The sequence below is a fragment of the Phoca vitulina genome, unplaced genomic scaffold (genome assembly GCF_004348235.1).
Source record: "Phoca vitulina isolate PV1807 unplaced genomic scaffold, GSC_HSeal_1.0 scaffold78, whole genome shotgun sequence".
Classification (NCBI taxonomy): Eukaryota; Metazoa; Chordata; class Mammalia; order Carnivora; family Phocidae; genus Phoca; species Phoca vitulina.
Window position 1 is genome coordinate 1,839,954 of NW_022589781.1, and position 25,555 is coordinate 1,865,508.

The following is a 25,555-nucleotide window of genomic DNA, read 5'->3' on the forward strand; positions in this document are numbered from 1 at the left end:
TATACTCCAAACCCGGCCACTCCTTTCTGACTGTGCCTCCAACCATCATAGCCCAAACCACTTTGATCTCTTTGCTTCTAGTTCTACCTAAGGTCTGTTCTTCCCAGGGCAGCCAGGGAGGTTCTTTTAAAGGGAGCTTGGCAGGGCCCTGCTCAGAAAACCCCTTCGGTGGAGTCCCAGAATATCTAGAGAAAAACCCATCGTAAAGAGTCCGACATAGTCTGGCCCCTGTCTACTTTTTCGTTCTGTTTTCTTCCTTTTTTTTTTAAGATTTTATTTTTTTGAAAGTGAGAGAGAGAGAATAAGCAGGGCAAGGGGCAGAAGGAGAGACAGAAGCAGCCTCCCCACTGAGCAGGGAGCCCGATGCAGGGACTCGATCCCAGGACCCTGAGATCATGACCTGAGCTGAAGGCAGACCCTTAACCAACTGAGCCACCCAGGTGCCCCTCCTGTTTTCTTCTGCTGTCCCGATTGCTTTCACCACACTGACCTCAGGCAGGCCAAGCACAGGACCTTCGCTCCCCAGCCCACAGCTGGCTCTGGATAGTCCCACCACTGGCTCCTATACTTCATTCAACAGGTGCCTCAGTAGTGATTCCTAAGGGCTGAATCCAGGGGCCCTTTGCAGCTCTTCACCATTTGACATTATCCGTTTTTCTCTATTGCGTTTGCTTTGGCTAATTATGGAAAACGATAATGGAAGGGACAGAAGGGCATAAAAGAAAAGAAAGAATTCCTTCATCTTCATTTCTGTAGGGGTAACCACGCCGAGTTTCTATTTTACCTTAAAATTTTGTATGCATGTACGCACTTAGATATATATATATATATATGTATATACACACAAGAAGCCTCATCTGCATTTATTCTATTGCTTGTTTTTTTCACTTATTGGTATATTTTAGGACTTTTCCCACAAGTAGTACATTTGTCTCCTTTTAACTAGCATATCAGTTATTTATTGCTGCATAACAGACCACCCCCAAATGTAGCAGATTAAAGTGGTTGTATTTCTGCTGCCATCAAGGAACTGTTCCACTTGTAGCGGTTATGAGATGTACACAAATATGTCTAATTCAGAATTAACTGTAGTAAATGACAGCATGCTCTAGGAATCCAGAGAAGGGGAAGATTCGCTAGAACAGTCTGCTTTGGATACCTGGTCTCTTGGCACTGGGGGCATTTATGCCGAGACCATTATCCTGTGTTAGGGACTCTTGAGAAGAAACTGCTGTCTGAAGTCAGGCATGCCTTGACTGGATGACCAGCAAGCCTTGAAACATGGAAGTTGGTAGACATTCCGGGTTTGAAATCTGGCCCTATAATTTACGTGCTGCCAAGTAAGTAAGTAGCCTTTAAAAGTCTCTTTGATAGGTGGGGGAAACCGACATCCCTCGTGGGACTGTGTGTGCTGCTAGAAGAACGTGTCAGAGACCCTGCAGCAGGTGCACGGAGCCCTCAGTTTCTCGGGAGTGTTTCACGGTGCCTCCAGGCCAAGGAGTACCTACTGGGTCTGTTTATTAAGTAGTTAGGTTCAAGCTGCTTCCTGATTATTTAATCCAAATAATTTAGTAGCTTTTTGAAAAAATGATATATAAAAATTGAAGGAAAATTAATATAGTTGGTTTCATTCTTAAATAATCACACATACGAATGGGGTTTGTGTGCCCGTTGGGTCAGATTAACCCTGACACTCTCATTTCCTGTTCCATATTAAATTTTTCAAGGGATTTACTTAACAGCAACTGCTGAAAACCCAGTTTTGCAAAGATCTGACATCATCAAGAGGTGATTTAATATGGAAACCATGAATTGTCTCAGGCTAGAAGTTCCTGCAGTGATGGACAGGTGGCAAATATTATAATGCTCCCTCAGATGTAAATAGCCCTTGATGCCTTTGTGAGCTTAGTGCTTTGTTCTGGGGTATTTGGGAATTTAGGATATAATAAGCCCTCACTTACTAATCTATAGTTATTCTCATTATTGGTACTGTGCTGTCATAGTGATTAATAATGTTAATTAAATTCTCTGATTCCAGGCTTGATGATTATGTAGTGATTTTTTTTATGTTTCTGATATACTTAATAATGTTTATGTTAAACCATAACATGTTTGAATAGCTCAATCTCTGTTTAAAATCACTGAGTGTTGAATGTTTGTCATGTTTTCTGTTTTAGTACCTCACCAGCAACAAATGTGGCAAATACGTGGACATTGGAGTCTTAGCATCTGATTTGCAAAGAATGTACAGGTAAAGAGATGTAATCTCTAGATTCTTGCCTTTATTTTTAGTCTCCATCCTGCCCAAATTTCCAATTGATATTAATCGCTGCTGACATTCATTCATCAGTCCATAAGTTTAGAATTCAGTTTACTGAAGACTTATCAATTACCTGTTACATGCAAGGCACTGTCCTTGTTGCTAAGGGGAATGGCTGCTTCCTTTTCAGTACCTTACAGTCTGGTCAGGAGTATGGCCTCTTTTCCTGTCTCATTAAAGAATTAAAACCATCAGGCATGATCTCCCTGAGCTTCCTGGCTACCTCGAAATGTCTCCAGGCTTCCCCCTACAGATTTAGTTTTTTTCTTGTGTCTCTAACACCACCTTTCCTGATACCTCACTCCATGAATTATCACCACTTTGTGTATTTCAGAGTCTCTGTTTTTTCCTTCGTATACTAGTTCGCTAGGACTGCCATAAAAAAGTACCAGAGGCGGGGGAGCTTAAACAACAAAAGTTTAAGGCTTCCCAGTTGTGGAGGCAGGAAGTCAGCGATCGATCAAGGCACTGGCAGGGTTGGGTTCTCCTGAGGTCTCTCCTTGGCTTGCGGGTGGCTGTCTTCTCCCTGTGTCCTCACGTGGTCTTTCCTCCGTGCATCTGTATCCTAATCTCTTATTCATGTTTTTTTAAGATTTTATTTTTAAGTAATCTATACCCAACGTGGGGCTCAAATTCACAGCCCTGAAATGAGTCGCGTGCTCTACCAACTGAGCCATCCAGGCACCCCTCTTACTCTTATAGAAACACCAGTTGTATTGGATTACTTTGCTTCAGTGCTCTGTCCTGTGGGCCCCCTAGGACGGCCACCCTGCCCTTTGGATCCGAGGAGACAGTGCCACTCCCTGGACCTGGGCCCCCTGCACCCAGGGTGGTGGCAGCAGCCCTCCCACCTCACTCATCCCTTTCCTTGAAGGGTCATGCCTGTCCACAGCTGATGGCCCATCCTGTAGAATCCCAGAACTCCGGCAGCATTCCTTCACTTCATCCTTCCAGTCTCTTCCAGTACAAGCTCCTGGTGTTTCTGATGCTGTAACCCCATCTCTAATCAAGAAAAATTTACGGGGTCCCTGGGTGGCTCAGTCGTTAAGCGTCTGCCTTCCGCTCAGGTCATGATCTCAGGGTCCTGGGATCGAGCTCCGCATCAGGCTCCCTGCTCTGCAGGGAGTCTGCTTCTCCTTCTCCCTCTGCCTCTCCCCCCTGCTCATGCTCTCTCTCTCTCTCCTCCCTTTCTCTCTCAAATAAATAAATAAAATCTTTTAAAAAAACATTTACAGGGGTGCCTGGGTGGCTCAGTCGTTATGCGTCTGCCTTTGGCTCAGGTCATGATCCCAGGGTCCTGGGATCGAGTCCCACATCGGGCTCCCTGCTCTGCAGGAAGCCTGCTTCTCCCTCTCCCACTCCCCCTGCTTGTGTTCCTGCTCTCGCTGTCTCTCTGTGTCAAATAAATAAATAAAATCTTTAAAAAAAAAAAAAACATTTACAGTACTGAAAATGTAAACTCAGAAGTTGGTTGAAAATAAGTTTATGGGCAGGGTGAATACAGTGACATACTTATGTACTCGTGCAAATTAATGTGATCAATTTAGATTGAGTTTAATGGTAAAATGTTGGTGGAGATCACTGTACTAAGATTCTTGTTATGTTTTTCAGTGTAGACTATGGTCGAAGAAAAAGAAATGCTTTTAGGATTCAGGTAGAAAAAGGTGAGTCTTTTAGTGTTAGAGCTGAATTATTCATGAAGTTAAAGAGTTGTTTTAGCTCATAACATTTTTCTTTTTGTTTCAGTATTTAACATAATTACTAGTGAGAAAGAACTTAAGGATCTAACAGAATTAGAAGATGAACATCTGGCAAAAAGAGCAAGACAAGGTGAAGAGGATAATGAGTAAGGATTACAGAAAAGGGGGTGTTTTTCTTTTTTTTTAAGGTTTTATATATTTATTTGACAGAGACACAGCGAGAGAGGGAACACAAGCAGGTGGAGTGGGAGAGGGAGAAGCAGGCTTCCCGCCGAGCAGAGAGCCTGATGTGGGGCTCGATCCCAGGACCCTGGGATCATGACCCAAGCCGAAGGCAGATGCCCAACAGTTGAGCCACCCAGGTGCCCCAAGGGGGTGTTTTTCTTAACCATGGACGCAGTCACATTACATTTCTATTTGTAAAATTTTCAGTGGCTCTTCATCACCATCAGGCCGCATGTAATACTTACCTAACGTCTCCAGACCTTTGCTTTGGGCCTACTGAATGCTCACAGTTGCCTAAAGAGGACACATTCTTGTGCTTTTGTATGAGTGGCTCTCTGTAGCTGGAGTGTTCATTTCCCGCCATGAACTCCCACCCAGCCTTCAAGAGGCCACGTCAGTGCCTTTGTTGGGCTTTCTTTTTTTTCTTTTCTTTAAAGATTTTATTTATTTATTTGACAGAGACACAGCGAGAGAGGGAACACAAGCAGGGGGAGTGGGAGAGGGAGAAGCAGGCTTCCTGCTGAGCAGGGAGCCCAGTGCGGGGCTCAATCCCAGGACCCTGGGATCATGACCTGAGCCGAAGGCAGACACTTGACGACTGAGCCACCCAGGGGCCCCTGTTGGGCTTTCTTAGATGCCTTTCTGCATGTTTCCTTAACCCCTGGTTACAGATGTTTGTTATGATGCTTGTCATAGGGTGTTGAGATTGTTACATGTGTGTATCTGTAAAAGACCCGTCTTGTTATCTTTGTTTTTCTCTGACCTGATACAATGCCAGATATGTAAAAAAGTATCATCAGCTAATTTTGTTGTTTAAGAAATAATATTGAGGGTTTTTTTCATGAATGGGTATTACATTCGTCAAATGCTTCTTATGCACTTATTGAAAGATTTCGTTATGGTTTTTTCCCTTTGTTCTATTAATTTGGTGAATTACGTTGATTTTTTGAGTGTTAAGCCAGTCTTGCATCCTGGGATACACCGTACTTGGTCCTGATGTATTATCTTATCCTTCTTAGATACTGTAAAATCTTGTTTGCTAATCTTTTTTTGTACATGGTTATGTCTGTATTCATATTGATCTGAATTTTTTTCTTTTTTGCAGGATCTTCTTCAGGTTTTGGTATTAGGGTTATACTGGCTTCATAATAATTAGTTCACAAATTGTTTCTTGTCTCTATTTGATGGGAAAGTTAGTGTAATGTTACTGTTACCTTTCTTAAATAGTTTGTTAGAATTCACCTAGAATTCATCTTGGCCTAGAGGCTTCTTTTTGGAGAGGATTTGGATAACAGTCAATTTTGCTAGATCTAGGGCTCTTCCTATTTTCTTTTTCTTCTTTTATCGGTGTTGGTAAATTGTACTTCTAAAGGAACATGTCCATTTCAGCTAAGGTGTGGAATTTGTTGGCATAAAGTTTTCAAGATATCCTCTCATTTTCCTTTTAATGTCTATAGGATCTGTGTTGGTAGCTCCTTTTCACTTTGCTGCCTTTTCATTTGGATTTACCATCATTTTCTTAACTAGTTTTGTATTCGTGGACATTTGGTTGTTTCCAGTTTTGCACTATCGTATGTGCAGTAAATAATCCTTTAGCACACATGTATGTTTTTATACATTTCTTTGTTTTTTTAGTGTTAAATTCTTGAAGTGGTGTTTCTGGGGTTAAAGATACTATTTTTGAGATTTCTGGTACATTTGGAGTTGTCCTCCAAACAAAGTTGCCTGGTTTCATACTCCCAGCAGCTTTGTATAAAGACTTCATTTCTCTGCACCCGTGAGGTCCTAGTAGTACTATTCTTTAATCTTTGCCAGTTTCCTGGGCAAAAATTGATTTTTTTTTAAAAGATTTTTATTTAGTTATTGAGAGAGAGAGAGAGAATGATAGAGAGAGCATGAGAGGGAGGAGGGTCAGAGGGAGAAGCGGACTACCTGCTGAACAGGGAGCCCGATGGCGGGACTCAGTCCTGGGACTCCAGGATCATGACCTGAGCCCAAGGCAGTCGCTTAACCAGCTGAGCCACCCAGGCGCCCCTTGATATATTTTTATTTGTAGTTTTTTGATAACTAGTGAGGTTAAATATTTGACTGTTTCATGTTTCCTCGGTTAGTTGCTTGCTTATGGGTTTTGTCTTTTCTTTGAGAGGTATTTGAATTTTCCATATTAGTTGTCAGATTCCTTTGTATAAAATAGCACCTCCATTTATTTATTTATTTTTTTTAGATTATCAGAGAAAGATTTTTTTTTTTTAAAGATTTTATTTATTTATTTGACAGAGAGAGAGACAGCGAGAGAGGGAACACAAGCAGGGGGAGTGGGAAAGAGAGAAGCAGGCTTCCCGCCGAGCAGGGAGCTTGATGTGGGGCTCGATCCCAGGACCCTGAGATCACGACCTGAGCCAAAGGCAGTCGCTTAACCAACTGAGCCACCCAGGGGCCCCCAGAGAAAGATTTAAAAAAAAATTCTTTTTTTTTAAAGATTTTATTTATTTATTCGAGAGAGAGAGAAGCAGAGGGAGAAGCAGGCTCCCAAGGAGTAGGGAGCCCGATGCGGGACTTGATCCCAGGACCCTGGGATCATGACCTGAGCCGAAGGCAGACGCTTAACCATCTGAGCCACCCAGGTGCCCCTAAAAATTTTTTATTGTTATGTTAATCACCATACATTACATCATTAGTTTTTGGTGTAGTGTTCCATGATTCATTGTTTAATAGCACCTCCTTTTATATGTATTATAGACTGTTCCATTTTGCCATTTGCCTTTTATTTTTGTTTGAAGTGTCTTTTTTTTTTTTTTTTTTTTTTTGAGAGAGAGAGACACACAGCGAGAGAGGGGACACAAGCAGGGGGAGTGGGAGAGGGAGAAGCTGAGCAGGGAGCCCGATGCGGGGCTCCATAGCTGAAGGCAGACGCTTCACCGACTGAGCCACCCAGGCGCCCCTTAAAGTGTCTTTTGATTAGAGAAGTTCTGCATCTGTACCTAGTCAGATTTGTCCGTCATTTCCTTTATGGTTGATGGGGATGTGCTTAGAAAGACCTATCACCGGAGTATATGGGATTATTGCCTGTACTTTTTCTTTGTTTATTTATAGCATTACATTTAACTCTTTAATCCATTTGTAATTAACTTTGTAGGGTGTGACTCATAGGGCAGAATGGGTTTTTCCCCAAATAGTTGAATAATCCACCTTCTTTACATTGATTAGAAATACCCAAACTGGGGTGCCTGGGTGGCTCAATCGGTTAAGCGGCTGCCTTCAGCTTAGGTCCTGATCCCAGGGTCCTGGGATCGAGCCCTGCATCGGGCTCCCTGCTCAGCAGAGAGCCTGCTCCCTCTCCCTCTGCCTGCCACTCTGCTTGCTTGTGCTCTCTATTTCTGTTAAATAAATAAATAAAAATCTTAAAAAAAAAAAACAAACCCGAACTTATATTAATAGAATTTAATGAAAAACAAAAGAATTCATGTCTTAATTATGAAGGTGGGTCATAGCATTCATGTAAACCTTTTTACTTAGGAAGAGTCCTTTTCTTATTTAATTATTTTCTAAAGACATTTTATTAAATAGTAGCAGGGTCCTGTAGTTACTTGAAGCTATTCAATATCAACTCTGAGTTATGATGAACTGAGACTGCATTCTCAGTTTGTAGTTATTAGGATTTATGCCTGTTCCTCGCTGTATGATATGGAAACCTCTTTGTACCTTCATTTCTCATGGACAGACTTGGGAAAACTGTACCTGGTCACGTGGCTGGGTCATGTGGAGTTTGTGAATTTGTTACACAGTTACTTAATTATGGCTTGCTGGAATATTTCCTTTTTTTGGGCATCTGATATTCCTAATGAGACCCTTGGGTCTGATAGGAATTTGCATTTCACTTTTATTTATTGCTAGGATTAAGATAACCACAGTTTATTAAGCATTTATTATATACTCTAAGGACTTGGGGAGTTTCTCTTGAATCCTCTAATAACCCAGTGAGGTGGACGTTATTTATTCTTACTCTTTATAGATAGGGAAGCTGATCCTCACAGAGATTAAGTAGAAGCTAGAAACCAGCCGTGTTGTATTTTGAATCCAGATTTCTTTTAACTCCAGAGCCTGGACCCTTAACCACCATAATATTTTGCCATAGTATATTTTTTGTTTAGGGTAGTAATTTTTTAGAATGTGGGAGAAAAGCCTTTAAAATGTTTCTTTCCCTCTTCTTACTGAGGTTTACTGAAAGCTATTCAGATGATGATTCAAATATGGAAGACTACCCAGATCCACAGGTAAGCCAGACATTTAATGGACCCACTTTGATTTTCTTTTTTTTTAATTATTATGAACCCTCCTTAAAAAAATCAGTGTGGAATAGAATCAGAGACTTTGAACATCTCCATCAATAAATAATTAAAATACTTCCTGTGTATAGTGTTGAAGAAATCTCCGGATGGCTATCTTTTCAGTATTTGTGTTTATAGCCTATTTCATAGGGAAAAAAGGGAAGAGAGTGGCCAGAAATAAGGGCACATGGGAAGAGAAAGGGGAATTAACAGTAAAAATTGAGAAAAGGATACATTTTCTACCAAAGGGCTGGCATTGCCAAGAAGTAGGTTTCAATTAAAGGGAAACGTAGAAATAATATACTAGATTATTTTTCTTTTAAAGATTTTATTTGAGAGAGAGAGGATGAGAGAGAGAGAGTACGAGAGGGGGGAGGGTCAGAGGGAGAAGCAGACTCCCTGCTGAGCAGGGAGCCTGATGTGGGGCTCGATCCTGGGACTCCAGGATCATGACCTGAGCCCAAGGCAGTCGCTTAACCAACTGAGCCACCCAGGCATCCCTGCTAGATGATTTGTAACTTACTATTTTTTCCCCAACGGTAATTCAGTTTTTTAACTTATTAACAAAGTCAGGATGATAACGAGTTATTCTGATCCAGTATTGACTTGATGGGCTAGTAGTGACTCTCCTTGACAACCAGCTCATTTTTATACCTGATTCTTTTGTACTTTTTAAAAGCGAGCTCACTTACTTGGTTTTATTTAACTTCCATGTATGAATTGGTGCATTAACTTGAGGTGAAGGGGGGGACATTGTTTATGAACAGTAAATGTTTGAAGCGTCTTATTGTGGACCCCGGTGTTTTCCGGCTAAAATGCTATGAGAGAAGCTGTGGGGAGTGCAATGTACTGGTAACCAGCTTTCCACAAGGACCTGTGAGGAATTCATGCTGACGTCGTGTTTTTGCCAGGCAGCAAATCACATGAACAGCTCCCTGCTCTCCTTATATCGGAAAGGACATCCTGAATCTGTTTCAAGGACTCCTGAGATGGAGCCCAGAGAAACCACTGGCTTGACCCCGTGGACACCTTCCGGAACACGCTCCATCCCCTTGAAGACCCCAGCCAGAGGTTCTGAGGAAGGGTGGTTTATCGACAGAACTGGTGGAAAGATGGACGTGACAGATGAGAAGAGTAATCACAAGAAGCTAGGATCTGAGATAGAGGTATTTTTGTTGTGGAATTTAGCCCTAAGTAGTTGGAGCACATTACCCCCTTTTCCTGAATGTAGCATCAGCAGACTCTCGTGTTTCATGAAGGGCGTGGGGATTTGGAAGCACACAGAGAACGTGGGCACGTCCTGTTACTGCCACCGTTTCTGTCCAAGTCCAAGCCTTAACTACTGAAGTAATCTCCCCTCACTTTATTCTCCACACACAGATGTCGTTTCTTGGTTTGTTTGTTTTTTAAGATTTGATTTATTTGAGGGGCGCCTGGGTGGCTCAGTTGGTTAAGCGACTGCCTTCGGCTCAGGTCATGATCCTGGAGTCCCGGGATTGAGTCCCGCATCGGGCTCCCTGCTCGGCAGGGAGTCTGCTTCTGCCTCTGACCCTCACCCCTCTCATGCTCTCTCTCTCATTCTCTCTCTCAAATAAATAAATAAAATCTTTAAAAAAAAAAAAAAAAAGATTTGATTTATTTGAGAGAGAGAGGGAGAGGGAGAAGCAGGCTCCCCGCTTAGCAGGGAGCCCAATGCGGGGCTGGATCCCAGGCCCCCGGCATCATGACCTGAGCTGAAGGCAGATGCTTCACAGACTGAGCCACCCAGGCGCCCCATAGATGTTGTTTTTACAAGTCAGATTGTTCTCATTCATGTATTAGAAATGGCTTCGTTCAGTCTAAAATCAAAGGCCTTACAGTGGCCAGCAAAGCCATGTGCGCGCAGCTGCCCTGCTGGCTCTTCAGTCATCTCCTCGGCCTCCATGGCCTTGGGTTGTTTCTAGAACACGCCACGCACGCTCACCTGGGCCTGTGCACTTGTGCTTCTGTCTGGAACTGTCCCCAGATTCCTGTGACTCACATCTTGTTTCCCTGGAATCTTGGCAGCATCCTTTCCTGATATGTAAAATACCACGTCATTGGATACCGTTTGCTTCATCTCCTTTTTGTCAGGCTCTTAAGACCACTTAGAACTTGCTGTGTAATTGTTTAGTTGGGGTTTTTCTTTGACTTTCTCCACTAGAACGTCCGCCCTAGGGGAACAGGACCTTTGGTTTGTTTAATAATGTCTCCCTGGCTAATATGCAGCTAACAGGGGGCGTCTGGGTGGCTCAGTCGGTTGAAAGTCTGAATCTTGACTTTGGCTTGGGTCATGATCTCAGGGTCCTGGGATCGAGCCCAGCATAGGGCTCTGCACTGGGGTGGAGCCTGCTTGATATTCTCTCCCTCTGCCCCACTTGTGCGTGCATGTGTGTGCTCTCTAAAACAAATAAAATCTTAAAAATAATAAAAAGAAAAAATGCATCTGACATGTAGTTGTCAGTTTGTTGAATTAGTGCCTGATGAGCCTTCCAAGGTGCATTTACCAGTGCAAGTTAAAGAACAGGTACCTTGGGCATGTGTTACAGAAGGTTGGTCGTTGTCGGAGGAAGGGAAGTTAGCGCAGAAGCAGTGTATGGCTCATTTTGAGCTTAGGGTAATGCTTTGAGGGGGCCTGCACAAATGGGTACACCACAAAAATGTACAGAATTAGTAGACACCCTTTTTTTAACCTGAGTTGAACTGTACCATACATAAAAGTAAAGCTGGATGAATTACCACAAAGTGAACACACCGGGCACCAACCTTAACTAGTTTTTAACGCCCGAGAGAATGAGAGGATTCACAGTAATCTGTCCCATGATAGTCCATGAGGACGCCTCTGGGGCTCACTGAACAGCGTGGCAAGTGCTAGCCACGTGTGGCTCTTGAACATTCAAAATGTGGTTAGTGTAAATGAGGGACTGAATTTTTTTTTTTAATTTTTATTTTTCCAAAGATTTTATCCATTAGAGAGAGAGAGAGAGCGCACAAGCAGGGGGAGCAGCGGGGCAGAGGGAGAGGGAGAAGTGGGCTTCCCGCCGAGCAGGGAGCCTGTTGTGGAACTCGATCCCAGGACCCTGGGATCATGACCTGAGCCGAAGGCAGACGCTTAACGACTGAGCCACCCAGGTGCCCTAATCATCTGTTTTTAGAGAACGTTATTGCAAAGGCTAAGGAAACAGCTTGACTCTTACGTTGAATCATACTTTTTTATGGCTTTCAAAGCAGCTCTGTAGTCCTGTTTAATTTAGTGATTCATCAGACATCACATGAAGACCCACTGGTGAAAGGCTCGGTGAGAAGTACAAGATGAACGTTAGTGTTTCATCTCTAGAAGCTCACAGTTCCGTGAAAGACACAGAAGTGCTCACATACAAGGCAGATCATGGCAGGCTATCCTGCACTTGCAAATTCAGTGTTCTGGGAGTGTGAGTTAATTCTAACTGGAGGAGTCTGGAAAGGAAGTTTTCACGTGCGGGATAGAAACTGAGCTTTTTTTTTTTTTTTTTAAAGATTTTATTTATTTATTTGAGAGAGAGAGAATGAGAGACAGAGAGCATGAGAGGGAGGAGGGTCAGAGGGAGAAGCAGACTCCCTGCCGAGCAGGGAGCCCGATGCGGGACTCGATCCCAGGACTCCAGGATCATGACCTGAGCCGAAGGCAGTCGCTTAACCAACTGAGCCACCCAGGCGCCCCTAGAAACTGAGCTTTTAGCTGCAGAAAAGAAGGCCGATCCGCAGCAGAGACCATGCCTGAGCACGGAGGGTGGGCATAGGTGCCAGTGCCCGGCAGGAATGCTTTATTTTCAGTCATGCCCGTGTTGAAGGAAACATCACTGGTATTGTGATGTCAAGCAAGGCATGTTGAGATTTCTTTTCTTTCCAGGATCCCAAAGATGCTTCTCTTCTGGAGTGTAGTGAAAAAAGGAAAGTCAGGCTGAAGAGCAAAGGAAGCAAAAAGAAGAAAGACCTTCAGGAAGCAGATGGAGAAATAGAAGCTGTCCTGCAGCGGAAAGGTGAGCTGCGAGTCCTGGGGGCTGGGGCGGGGGTGGGGGGTGGGATGGGCTTCAGGAGCGGCGTCCTCAGTTCCAGCCCTTGTGCTTGGGGTACCTACCGTGTGCAGTGATGTCTATAAGAAAAGCCTTCAGTGACCCATAGACCTCGGTTTGCTGAGACATTATTCAATAGAACTCTGAATTACTACTGAATCACTAATGTTTCCTTCTCCTCTTTTGTGTACCAGCTAAAGCCAGGGGGCTAGAGTTACAGGTCTCCAAGGTGAAGTTTGAAGATGTTGGAGGCAATGATACGACGTTAAAGGTTAGTTTGAGTGCAGAATTTACTCGGATGAGCTTATTGCCACTTTGTTTCTGGTAGGAACTGGGGGTGGAAAGGGGCCTGGGTGAGGGGAGAAGGGCAACCCTGGCTTGTACCTTCAGGGTGCTGAGGGGTAAAGGAAGAGTTGCACCTTCCACTTTTCCACCACTGGGGATCACGGTGTGCGGAAGATGTGTGCTTTGTGGGTGATACTGCTTTAGCAGAAGTGAGTGACGGTTACTGTTTACTTAGCGTCTGCTCTGTTCCAGTTAACCACGAGTCACGTCTGCGAGGCTGTGAGGTAGATGTTATGACAGCTGGGAGAGGGGGTGCGGAGAGGTTCCTGCCGGAGTCCATTAGGCACCAGAGCTGGGCTTCAGACCGGGCTTCAAACTTGCCAAAAGAATAGACTTTCCTTCCACACGGATTCTTTCTCCTCTTGGGCCGAGAAAGACTTCTTTCCTGTCCGTTCCCTCCAGGAGGTGTGCAAGATGCTCATCCACATGCGTCACCCCGAGGTGTACCACCACCTGGGTGCCACCCCGCCGCGCGGAGTCCTCCTTCACGGGCCGCCAGGCTGCGGGAAGACGTTGCTCGCACACGCCGTTGCTGGGGTGAGGTTTGCCCACGTGCCTTTGCTTCGGTTGCTTTTGTTCCGTGTGTCCTTGTTCCTCTTCGGTCAGCTTGAACCAGACGTGGCATATTCTCCGGAGGACCGGCCCCTCTGCATTTCTGCCCATCCTGCTGCCGTTCATGAGATGCTGTTGCTTCAGAGCAGTCAGTTATTTACACGGCAGGGGCTGGGTGGGAAGCAAGGTGATGGGGCCTAAACACCCTTCTTGCAGCACGCAGTTTGTTTCAGTTACTTCTCTTTCCCTTTAAGCCAGTGGTTCTCAGAAGCAGTAAATGAGAAAACTAAGGATTGTATTGTTTTTCCCAGAACTAAATTTACTCAGAATTTGTATTCCAGTCATATTCTTATACTTTTTTTTTTTAGATTTTTTTTCTTAATTTTTAAATAATCTCTACACCCAGCGTGGGGCTCAAACTCACAACCCCGAGATCAGGAGTCACATACTCACTGACTGAGTTGGCCAGGCGCCCCATGTTCTTGTACTTTTTAGTGTGAAAATAGCCTTTCTAAAATGGTGATCATACTTAGGTGGCAAAATGAAAAGGTAGCCATCTTATTTTTGTCCTATCAGATTTTTCAGAAACTGTGTTGGGTGGTAAAATGCACAACGTCCGAGTGACTACAGTTTGAAGAATAGCGTTTTATACCAGTGACGAATAGGTTAGTGCTCTGTGCAGGGAGCTCGTTCTTACAGGAGAACTAATGGATTTGCCTCATTGGTTCCTTTGTTGAGTAAATGGTCGTGTGACCGCCGCATGGCAGATGTTGAAACAGGGATGAGTGCAGCAAACCCAGTCTCGTAGGAGAGGCCGCGTGAGGCAGCCATCACCCAAGCAAACGACCGCAGTCACGGCGGTCACGAGTGGGGGACTCGGGGTACAGCACGTGGGCGGTGTCTCTGTGGGACTCCCGTGGCTGACACGGTGATTTTCAGAACGGGTAGGAGTAGAACGAGCAGGCTGGGTGCCGTGTGTGCCACGGGTGGGGTACGGGGCGGGGGGCGGCAGCGGCACTTGCCCCTCCTTCACTTCGGGAGCCTGTCTTCTGAAGGATACCAGGCTCCTTCCCTGGGAGCCCGATGAGACGTGCCGGTTGGGCCAGTGGGACACAACTGTGTCACGACCCCTCCGATCCTTTCCAGCAGAGAAATAACTGGAATTGTTCTGGCTCAGTATAAGCAGGGGGAGCCTATCTCTGGAGAGTCAAGACCCTTTACTCAGAAGAGTTGACAACGGGGTTGCACAGTGCCTTCAGTAAAGTAAAAACAAGTGGCCGGGGTGCCTGGGGGGCTCAATCGGTGACGTGTCTGTCTTCGGCTCGTGTCATGATCTCAGGGTCCTGGGATCAAGACCTAAAACCGTAGATCTTTAAATAATGTTTCTCATCAGACCAACACAAAAAGATGAAGTTTCTCAGAAAATTGGGCATTTAAAGAATGAAATTTTGAGGGGTGCCCTGGGTGGTCAGTTGAGTGTCTGCCTTCGGCTCAGGTCATGATCCCAGGCTCCTGTGATTGAGCCCCGCATTGGGCTCCCTGCTCAGTCTGCTTCTCCCTCTCCCTCTGCCTTCCACTACCTCTGTTTGTGCTCTCTCTCTCTCTCTCTGTCAAATAAATAAAGTCTTAAAAAAATAGATTTAAAAAACATAAAATTTTGAGAGAGGGACTGAATGAGGAACAGGTAGGGAAGATAAATTCTGACAGTGTGGTCATTCTTTCACGTATTTCTATCCAGGAACTGGACCTCCCAATTCTGAAGGTAGCTGCCACGGAGATTGTGTCCGGAGTATCTGGGGAGTCTGAGCAGAAGCTGAGGGAGCTGTTTGAGCAGGCCGTGGTGAGTCCGACCCACGTCGGGTCGTCGGGTCGTCGGGTCACCTGTGGTTATGACAGAGAACTCGCGATGGCTAAATACTTAAAGTAGATGCACAGTACAGACTGTTGGCCAAACTAATCTGTTGAATCTGCTGTCAGGCAGAACTGTAATTGGCAAGGAGTTCCGGGTTGTCATAGCCACTGGGTATATGTTGAAAATAGATTATCCTGGTGGTGTTTCCTTTCACTTTTACTTTCCCCAAATTAAGTTTAGCAGATAGCTTGTAAGTTGTGTGAAAATTGTTCATCTTTAGGATTATCACATTATAAAAGTAGCCATAGAAATGCCAGGATAAACTCTTCTCTGTTTGCCTAATTGAACCAGTGAAAAGAAAATCCTGTTACCAGAGAAATTACAGATCGGATTTTATCCTAACTGTAAATCCTGCTGTTAAAACGCGAGTGACAGCAGATGCTCAGTAAACACAGGGTCTGCCCCTCTCTACCAGTCCCTGTTACCTGATGGAACAGAGCACGCTTGGGTGTGTGGGTCAGAGAACAAAACAGTCCAAGCGGATCACGTGGTTCTTTGTTGAGGACTGTAGGCTTTCCTCCGGCTGAATTCTGATGACCATCACTTACTTTCTTACTCTTTTTCTCACTGAGTTTCCGGTCCTGGGCAGATACTGTTGTCCTCGCCCCCGAGACCTTTGCTGTCTGTGACCTGACTCCGTACCTGGGTGCTGTCTGTAGCAGTCCTCGCTGCTCCCGTGCCCGAGTCGTCACCGGGAGGATTGGGAAGCGAGCCGGCTAGTGACGGGCCAGATCTTCCATATAAATTGCCGTGGTCCCCGTGGTGTTGAGACGCCTTAGCCGGGCTGAGAGTCTGACCCTTAGCTTGATCAGTGTCACTGAAGAACTAGGAATGAGCGTGCTGGTGATTGCATCTCTTGATATTTTTATTTAAATTTTTCATGTTAACTGATCCTCCTCTCTTTTTGTTTGTTTTTATTGTGGTAAAATATGTTAAACTTGCCATTTTAAACATTTTTAAGAGTACAGTTCTGTGATTGTAGTAAGACGCTCACGCGTTGTGTGACCGTCACCCCCAGCATCTCCCCAGCCTGAACGCATGCTCTTGGGCCACCGACCCGCGCCTTCCCTCCCCAGCCCCCGGCCGCCGTGGCTCTGCTCCCGGCAGTTGGTGCTTCTGTCTGAACCTCCTGTCTCCACTCTGTCCAGTCTGCGCCTTGAAGAACACGCACGGGGAGGGTGCTCGTCGTCCACACGGCAGTACCGGGGACTCCCCTCCCTCCCTTCCTCAGCGCGGTCCTCACGGCTGCTGCTGGTTCTCTGGCTCAGCGTGTGCTCACTCACTGGTCGTACCTCGTAGCATCGAGGATATGCCTCGTTGATGAAAGAATTTCAGTGACTTGCTCACCACAAAGCAGGGGTGGATGAGAGGGTTGGAAGCGTGGTAGCCTGTGTGCAGTCTCTCCCCGCCCTCTGTGCAGCATCTTAAGTCCGATGAAAGCAGAAGTGATAACGCCGGGAACTGCCTTCTTGAGCGCTGCTCGTTTGCTGAACGACCTGCGGACTCCAGGATTGTTTAAAACATACAGACTGAACTATGCTGCAGTGTGGGGAATGTCTTTATGATTGTTTTCTGTGATACTTTTATTTCCAGTCAAACGCACCCTGTGTCCTTTTTATTGATGAAATTGATGCTATTACCCCCAAGAGAGAAGTTGCTTCAAAAGACATGGAACGAAGAATTGTAGCCCAGCTCCTCACCTGCATGGATGGTCAGTTTAAAATAATTCATTTTCAGATAATAAATTGTGGGTTTTTTTAATAGTGTAAGTAACGTGAGGATATGAGACATTCAGGTAGAATAACACTGAGAGTAAAAAATCCTTTTCCTAAAGGATTGTCTTGTTAATTTTTTGGAGTACATCTTATGGTTATTTTAATGCGTTTATACATACACACAAGCACTAACGTTTTGCTTCTTACAATGCTGCGATTGCACCATTCACATTGTTCTGTGACTTGCTTTGTGTATCTTAATGCTCCTTCTTGGAAATGTGACTGTTTTAATGCATTTAAATTTACCTTTTAACTGCTGTGTGGTATTCTTTTTTTTTTTTAAATAAGGTATAATGTATTATTTGTTTCAGAGGTACAGGTCTGTGATTCATCAGTCTTGCACAATTCACAGCGCTCACCATAGCACATACCCTCCCCAATGTCCATCACCCAGCCACCCCATGCCTCCCACCCCCCCTCCACTCCAGCAACCCTCAGTTTGTTTCCTGAAATTAAGAGTCTCTTATGGTTTGTCTCCTTCTCCGGTTTCGTCTTGCTTCATTTTTTCCTCCCTTCCCCTATGATCCTCTGTCTTGTTTCTCAAATTCCTCATGTGCTACGTGGTATTCTTTAGGACAGGTTTATTATATTGAACACAAGCATTCCCATTTTGATAAATGTTTAAGTTGTTTTGTTTTTTGCTGTGCAAGAAGCTGTAGGGAATCTCCTAAGTGGGCCTGTTTGGTGCATACATATTTTTCTAGGATAAATACTAAAAATTAAGGTGATGGTTAAGGGTTATACACTTTAAATTTTGTGGGAAATGGCAAACTGACTTCAGAAGGGTTTGCAGTGTGCACTTCCCCATCTGAGACGCCCTGTGTCCAGGTCTCTCCATGACCCCGACTGTCACCCTATTCTCATGGTTGATAAGTTGGTGGTGATGATGGAGATCTCACCTTGTTGTTCTTTGCATTTCCCTGTTTTCACTGGAGGTTGATTGTCTTTCCATATTTCTTGACTATGTGTATCACTCCAAATCCCTTTCTCAGCCTGTGCTGTGTTTCTGAATTTTTTAAAATTGGTTTGAAGGAATATTTTAGTTTGTTATGGAAGCAGACTCCTTGTTAAATGTATCGCATTTATTTCCTCCCAGTCTGTAACTTATTTTTCAGTTTTGTTCATTTGTTTTTAGATAGAAATTTGGAGGGAAGGTAGATACACTTTTGGAACTAAATCCTGCCTCTGGTGAAATACTGTGGGGTTTCCGTACACAAGATAATTTGAAGTAGGACAGGTTTTGGGCTCCTTGTGGTGCTGGTTGCAGGTTGCTTATTCTGCTCCTTTATTTTCCCGTAGTAAAGTTTTCTTGCCATGCTTTGAGGCCTCTGTTCTGAATTATCATATCGAAGCTACAGTGTTACCCGTTATAAGATACGTGGTTCTCTAAGAAGGAGAGAGACACCAGCAGTCATACTGAGACACGATGCTTATCCCATGATGGTAGAAGCATTCTGATTTCAGAGATTTTACAATGTGGAAGAAAGGAACAAGCACAGGGACTAGGCAGATTACCCATTACTAGAGCTTTACTGAAAGTTGGGGTTAGTTGGGGTTTCCGGTGTGTGTGTGTGTGTGTTTTAGGGTCCCCTCTGCAAACAGAATAGAGAAAACATTCAACAGTTCAGCAGACACAGTCATGCCCCAAGTAGTCTGTCCCAGGTGGTGGTTTTTCCCCTCCAGTTTGAGAATTTTTTAAAAATAGTAATTCAGAGTTTAACAAATTTGAATTTTAATAATTTAAAACTTTTAAGTAAATTATTTTAAACAAGGTAACAAGGAGACCACTGAAGAGAACTAATTTTACCTAATTTCAGAAACTTAAACTCAGGCATAACTCTAATTATTAAGAGCTGGAAAGCATCTTAAAATATTATCTTGTCCATGAGGAAAGTGATGTACAGTGAGCCAGGACCTGGTGTATTCAGTGGATCATTGGCAAAGCCTGGGCTAGGCTCCAGATGTCTACACACATGTATATGGCTGATGGGCTGTCTGCAAATGCGTGCTTTGTTTAGGAGACCTGGTGCCCCACAGACAGGTTTTGTTCTGTGTAGAAAGAAAGACGACTTTGCTTCTTCCATAATATTCCAAAATTCAAACTTGTGGCTAGTGTAATGTCAGTTTAACATGATCATATCATATTGGGGAAGAGGGAGAAGAAGAATGGGATTTATCTTGAAGTCACTGGCAGGAGATGCCAGCCAGTCCTAGGTGAGGTCTGATTTTTTATCTTTCATGCGTCAGGAAAAAATAGCATTTGACATAAGCGCTTCTGTTGCTGACTGTTGATTTCCTGTGGAAGGGTATTTTTCATGCCTGAAGATTTCACAGTTTTCCATGACTGTTCTCATTGAATTCTGTTACTGACCCCCGATAAGCTCAGAGTGAGTTCACCGAGACCACAGTGTCTGAGTGACCCGACCTGGAAGAAGGAAGCGCCCCTGGTCGCGGCTGTAGCTGTGGGTATTGGAGCCACGTGAGCCCGCCGGGGAGCAGCTCTGGCCCCGTCCCTGCCCTGGTGCCGGGCGCTCGGCGTAGCCAGAACGGCCTCACAGGAAGCACGTGTGCGGCTCATGATTACAAGGTGCCACCTCTTTTCCTTAGAGTGTTCGAGTTCAGTGGCCTCTCCTATCATGAATCTCTTCCTTGAGCTTTTATGCAGTTTTCAGAAAGTATTTAAGAGCCCTGTTGTCTCACTCAAGCCAAAATTTATCAAAGGAGTAGTCACTATCAGCTAAGTGCAGGCTTGTGTTTCCGGTCTACACCACACCCTGTCCCTACTCGTCTGTCCCCGACATTTTACTGAGGCTAATCCTGTGACAGTCGTGGGGGAACCTCTCGTGGCCGCATCTGGTGGCTTTCAGCGCTCATCTGTCCGATCCTCTGTTCTTTAGTTTCCTCGTCTCTAAACCTACCTGTTACAGGGGTGGCGGGGGTTGGCCAAGGGGCCAACTGCACCCTAGCGCCTGGCACGCAGCGAGCCACCGGTGAGCGTCAGCACAGTGGTTCTCGAGAGCCTTCGTGCTCGTCGACCACCGCGTCCTGGGCGTTGTTGGCACGCGTGGCTTGAGCGCCAGCGCCCTTTTTGTGTCCTTGCTCTGGCTCTGCGGCAGCTCCTAGCCGTTCCCCTATCCCTTAGACAGAGGCGGCCTGTAGGGCTTCCCACTTGCCCTTCTCGTCTTGCCTTCTGCCTGATGAGCAGCTCTTTAGGAAACAAGAATGCATCCGTAACCTCGATTTCTGATCAGTGTCACACTCCTCTTCCCGGCTGCCTGCCGGGTACCCCACGCTCCGTGTGCCCGGGCCAGACCCATTTCCCCTTTCTGTCCCTCTGCCCTCCTGTTTGCGTGCTCTCCACAGCGTCACCTCCCTGCTTGTCCAGACCTGAGTGCTCTTGGTCTCTCCCCTCCCCTCGCCCTTCACACCCTCCTCGGGGAATGATTTAATGCCTTGGGCTGCATCTGAAGCCTTGCCCTGCAGCTGGGCCTCTCCTGCTTCTTCCCCGCGTTCCTGCCTTTTTGTGTCCTCTGTCCCCTGATGGCTGCTGTCAAATCACACTGAGCTCTGCTCCCCTCTGTTCCTCTCTACTTTTAGAATTGTCTTTCCAACACACACATCTGAGAAAAACCTTTCCTGGCCTCCTGTGGGCTAAGGAATATTCTAAAGATTCCTCGTGACCCAGCCATTAAGGTACTGAATTAGCATCCTCCTACCTTGTTACTTTTACCTGTGGGGAGTGTGACCTCAGACCTCAGGTCAGACCTCTGCTGCCCCGCCCCCCCCCCCCCCCCCCCCAGGCTCAGTGGAAAGAAGACTCTGGAAGGAGACCTGGTGGGCCCTGCATTCTGCCATTCCTAAAACTGTCTCTAGATGACGCCAGAGCAATGGAAGACTATAGGCGCACACCTCCCCCACCCCCGCCATGTCCATGCCCCTTGGCTCTTTGGAGACCTGCACTGCGCGTTCTCTCCCAGACTCCCCGCTGCTGGGCGGCCCCCCTCTCTGAGCTCGCCACACACATGTGTGCCTCTGCTGTCCCTCCCAGCCTCTGTTCATACACAGCTTCATTAACGTGGACCTGCTTATGAATATCCTACTCCTCCTTCAAGGCTTTCCCTGAATGTGCCTGTGAATCCATGCTGTCTTCTGTTGTCTCACTATGACGCTCTATTTATACCCGTCGCCATGCGTCACAAGATTTGTTCGGTGGGTTTTTCAATAGACTGCAAGCTGCTTGAGGACAAAGTGTGTATTTATTCTCCTCGCATCTTTCACATAATGGGTAATTAGTAAATGTTAGCTTTCTATGTGTATTGACGTCCAAACATGTACTACTCTCTAACCACTCACAAGACTTACATAAGCACCGTTGTCTGCCATCCTGGTGTCTTGGTCACCGCTCACCCTGTGTCTGCTTCTTACCAGATCTGAATACCATGGCCACGACGGCCCGGGTCCTCGTCATTGGAGCCACCAACCGACCGGACGCCTTAGACCCTGCTTTGAGACGTGCAGGAAGGTTCGACCGAGAGATATGCCTCGGGATCCCAGACGAAGCCTCCAGGGAAAGGTACGCTCTTGAAAGATGAAGTTTGTGCGTTGCTGTGTCATCTGAACTGAATGCTTTGGAAACGAGGGCTGAGAAGTACCACGTAGTTTCTTTCTTTGTTCTCGTGCCAGTAACGTTGGTTTGGAACCCACGGCTGGTGTCACTCAGTCGGCTGATCAGCTGAGGGATAGCGTGGGGAGCCATGGAGCCGAGCCGTGCTCGCTGGCCCACATGGAGGTTACAGTGAACTTTCACCTGTTGCGTTAACCTGCTTAAGACACAGGTGTCGCGACAAAAGGCAGCCAGAGAGCTGAAAGCTGTGTGTGTTCGTTGCAGGACCAGCCTGTCCTAGTAGGTGGGGTCGAGTGTCCGTAGAGCAAAGAAAGCTCCACCAGTATGTCAGTAAGCAAAGACCACCCGGGAGGCACCGGTGAGGCTGAGGAGCGGAAATCTAGCAGAGAGGTCTGCTGGCCCACCCCGGCTCAGTGGATACGTGGTGGCTTTTGGCTCAGGGTTCGTGACGCCAGTGTCAGCATCTGTGGTCCCCAGCAGCTTTCAGGAAGAGTGGTGTGTAGTGCGAGGAGACAGTCATGGGCTGGCGAGAGAGCTGCAGAGAGGGGGAGGCTCAGGGGATGCAGGACAGAGAAGTGCTCATTAGGCACGTGGGTAGGAGCGGCGGTGGGGAGAAGGCATTGTCCTTCCTCCTTCCCGGCTCGTAAGTCCTTCAGCTTTGGATTGTCAGCCAGTTTCTTCCTCCATTGCCATGGCCACAGTCGAGCACGTGCTGATTGTGTTCCCACACGCGTGGTCTTGCACAGTCACTCAGCCATTCAGGTTCGTCCACTCATGTTTAAACCCGTAGCACAGTGATATTTAACATTTCCGTGGTTCATATTTATTCAGCAAACGTGTTGAGCATACGGCATGTGCACATACCACTGTGGAGGGCGATACGACGAACGCAGAGAAGTAGGAGTCCTTGCTTTCAGGACGCATGTGGTCCAGTAAGAGTTCTAGAAGTCAGGCCTGTGTTCTTCTTCAAGCCTTTGTTTTGTCCAGAGCCCAAATGACATGGAGACATAGACACAGCGGGGCCCATCTTTGCTGTTGGATAAAACCTCTGTTCATCTGCCCAGTGTCCCTCATCGACAGAGTCCTTAAGGGCTTTTGTTGGTGGTTGTATTTTGAAAAATTTGAAGCCTACAGAAAAGTTAAAAGAGTAGTATGGTTAGTGTCTGTAAGCCCTTCAGCTGGATTTACCCCTCGCTAGCGCTGTCCACACTTTCTTCAGCCTCTGGAGAAAATTATTTGTGTGCGTGTGTACCTTTTTATTTGCCAAGCCCTTTGAAGGATGGTTGAAGACATGATGACACTTTAGCCGTAAGTCCTTCTCCAACGTGACTGTCATTCTATGTCACACCATTCCAGGAAATTTAATACTGATGCAATAGTACTACTTCAACGTACAGTCTGTTCTGATTTTCCAGTTGCCCCCAGGATGTCCCTGTGTAGTTGTTTGTGTAGTTTTGGCTGAGTCCACGTGACCCTGTAACCTCAGCCTGCCTCTTTGGGGAGGAAGCGCTTTCATGACGGTGGTGTTTTCCAGGTGCTGTGAAATTTGAACACTCCTGATTGTTGCCTCCTGGTGACAGTCAGGTTAGATGCTTTGGCAAGAATACGGCCTAGGCGGTGAGCTGTCCTCAGCATCATGTCAGGAAGCTCACGGTGTCACTTTGTGGTCATGTTAAGTCCGGTTACTCTGTTAGGAAGTTTGTCAGCGTTTCCTCCTCTAAAGTTGCCTTGTCCACTTGACTGGAATCCAGACATTTCTGATATCTACAGTTACTATGGCTGCCGTTGTCAGTTTGTCCAAACTCCATTGTAGACTCAGAGTCAGTGCTGTGGTGTTTCATGCAGGCCGGGCGCTCCACACAGGACTTGTATCAGAGACTGGAGGGTGTGAGAGTCTCTGTGCTTAAGGCTGGCTGGGGAGAGTGGGGTTCAAATCCTGAAAGAGGATAGCTCTTGAATAGAATTAGGAGTGAGAATTTTTTAAGGAAGTGTGTTTAAAAGTACCATTTTTATTCTGGTAAAAAAACACATAAAACTTAATATCTTAACTATTTTTAAGAGCACGGTTTAGTAATATTAACTTTATTCACTTTGCAGCAAATTTCTAGAATTTGTCATGTTGCACTTTCATCTTGCAAAATTAACATTCAGTATCTATTACATACCCATTGTACCTCCCAAGGAAGAGTATTTCCTTTTTTTCTAAGATTTTATCATTATTATTTGAAGATTTATCTATCTATCTTTATTTATTTATCGGAGAGAGAGAGAGAGCCCACGACCCTGAGATCATGACCCGAGCTGAAATCAAGTCAGACGCTCACCTGACTGACCACCCAGGCATTCCTAAGATTTTACGAAATTTTTTTTTTTTTTTAGATTTTATTTGTTTATTTGACAGAGACACAGTGAGAGAGGGAACACAAGCAGGGGGAGTGGGAGAGGGAGAAGCAGGCTTCCCGCTGAGCAGGGAGCCCAATGCAGGGCTTGATCCCAGGACCCTGGGACCATGACCCGAGCCGAAGGCAGACGCTTAACGACTGAGCCACCCAGGCGCCCCAAGATTTTATGATTTTTAAGCAATCTCTACACCCATCGTGGGACTCGGACTCACAACCCTGAGATCAAGAGTCACATGCTCCACCGACTTAGCTAGCCAGGCGCCCCAAGAAAAAGAGTATTTCTGACTGAGTCTTTGACAAAGGCAGAATGCAGTTTTCTTATTTTTATACTTGTGTCTAGTTCTGAGTGCAAAAGCAAGGTAGTTATATTATCGTATGTAGGTACTAATGTGTTAAATTCTAAGATGGGGATAACATATAAGTAGAATTGAGGTATGTTAGTGTTTGTATCTGTAGTTCTTAGAAGGTTATTCATTAATTGAGGAAATATTTAAGCATCTTTTGTGTACTAAGGAGGGAGGCAGAGTGGCTGGCATTTCAGTCACTAGTGTAAATGATTAGGAGAACGGTGAGTATAAAAAGGAAAAAACAGGGTCTGAGGGAGGATGTATCAGGCAAAGCATACCTGGTCTGGGGGTTTTTAAAGGCTTCTCCGAGGAAACTGAGACTTTAAGAATAATAGCAATGAGCAGATTACATGATGATGAGAGTATTCCAGGTAGGACTAGCACGTGCAAAGGCCCTGGGGTGACTGAGCTCGGTGAGTGCAGGGACCTGGAGAAGAACACTGTGGCTATAGAAGAGATAGGGTGTAGAAAGGCTGGCAGGGAAAGCAGAAGGCACTAGAAGGCACTTCACATACCCTTGGTAAGGATCTTGGACTTCTCTGTGAGTGGTGGAAGAGAATGAAAGCAGTTAAATTAAGTAGGACAGTGATGGAAACAGGTTTTTTATTTTGAAAAAATCACTATAGCTACAGTGTGAAGAATGAATGAAAAGACCAAGAATGGGTTCTGGTGGCCCAGGGAGGGGCCTGTTGTAATATCCAGATGAGGTGGTGCTGGGCTTGAGGTGGGAGTATAGGTTGAGATAACTGGAGCATGGATAGGGCACAGTTTGGGGGGTGTCTGGTGGGGGGAGCGTGGATAGGGCACAGCTTGGGGGGCCCCTGGTTGGGGGAGCGTGGATAGGGCACAGCCGGAGGGGTGCCTGGTGGGGGGAGCATGGATAGAGCACAGCTTGGGGGGCCCCTGGTGGGGGGAGCGTGGACAGGGCACAGCCTGGGGGGTGCCTGGTAGGGGG

At 45.8% G+C, this 25,555-nt stretch overlaps 1 protein-coding gene across 6 annotated transcripts in view; it reads left to right on the forward strand.

Moving 5' to 3' along the window:
• NVL (nuclear VCP like) overlaps window positions 1–25,555 on the forward strand; it is a 93,664-nt gene that overhangs the window by 1,532 nt on the left and 66,577 nt on the right. For 5 of the 6 annotated variants that reach the window (XM_032393912.1, XM_032393913.1, XM_032393914.1 and 2 more), the window contains exons 2-12: window positions 2,178–2,251; window positions 3,932–3,984; window positions 4,067–4,166; window positions 8,462–8,519; window positions 9,485–9,739; window positions 12,481–12,610; window positions 12,838–12,914; window positions 13,391–13,525; window positions 15,279–15,380; window positions 17,046–17,163; window positions 21,656–21,800. In XM_032393912.1, coding sequence (XP_032249803.1) covers window positions 2,178–2,251; window positions 3,932–3,984; window positions 4,067–4,166; window positions 8,462–8,519; window positions 9,485–9,739; window positions 12,481–12,610; window positions 12,838–12,914; window positions 13,391–13,525; window positions 15,279–15,380; window positions 17,046–17,163; window positions 21,656–21,800 — 1,247 coding nt within the window. Of the gene's footprint in view, window positions 1–1,374; window positions 1,512–2,177; window positions 2,252–3,931; window positions 3,985–4,066; window positions 4,167–8,461; window positions 8,520–9,484; window positions 9,740–12,480; window positions 12,611–12,837; window positions 12,915–13,390; window positions 13,526–15,278; window positions 15,381–17,045; window positions 17,164–21,655; window positions 21,801–25,555 lie in introns of all 6 variants that reach the window. The other variant, XM_032393916.1, reaches the window with a different exon arrangement.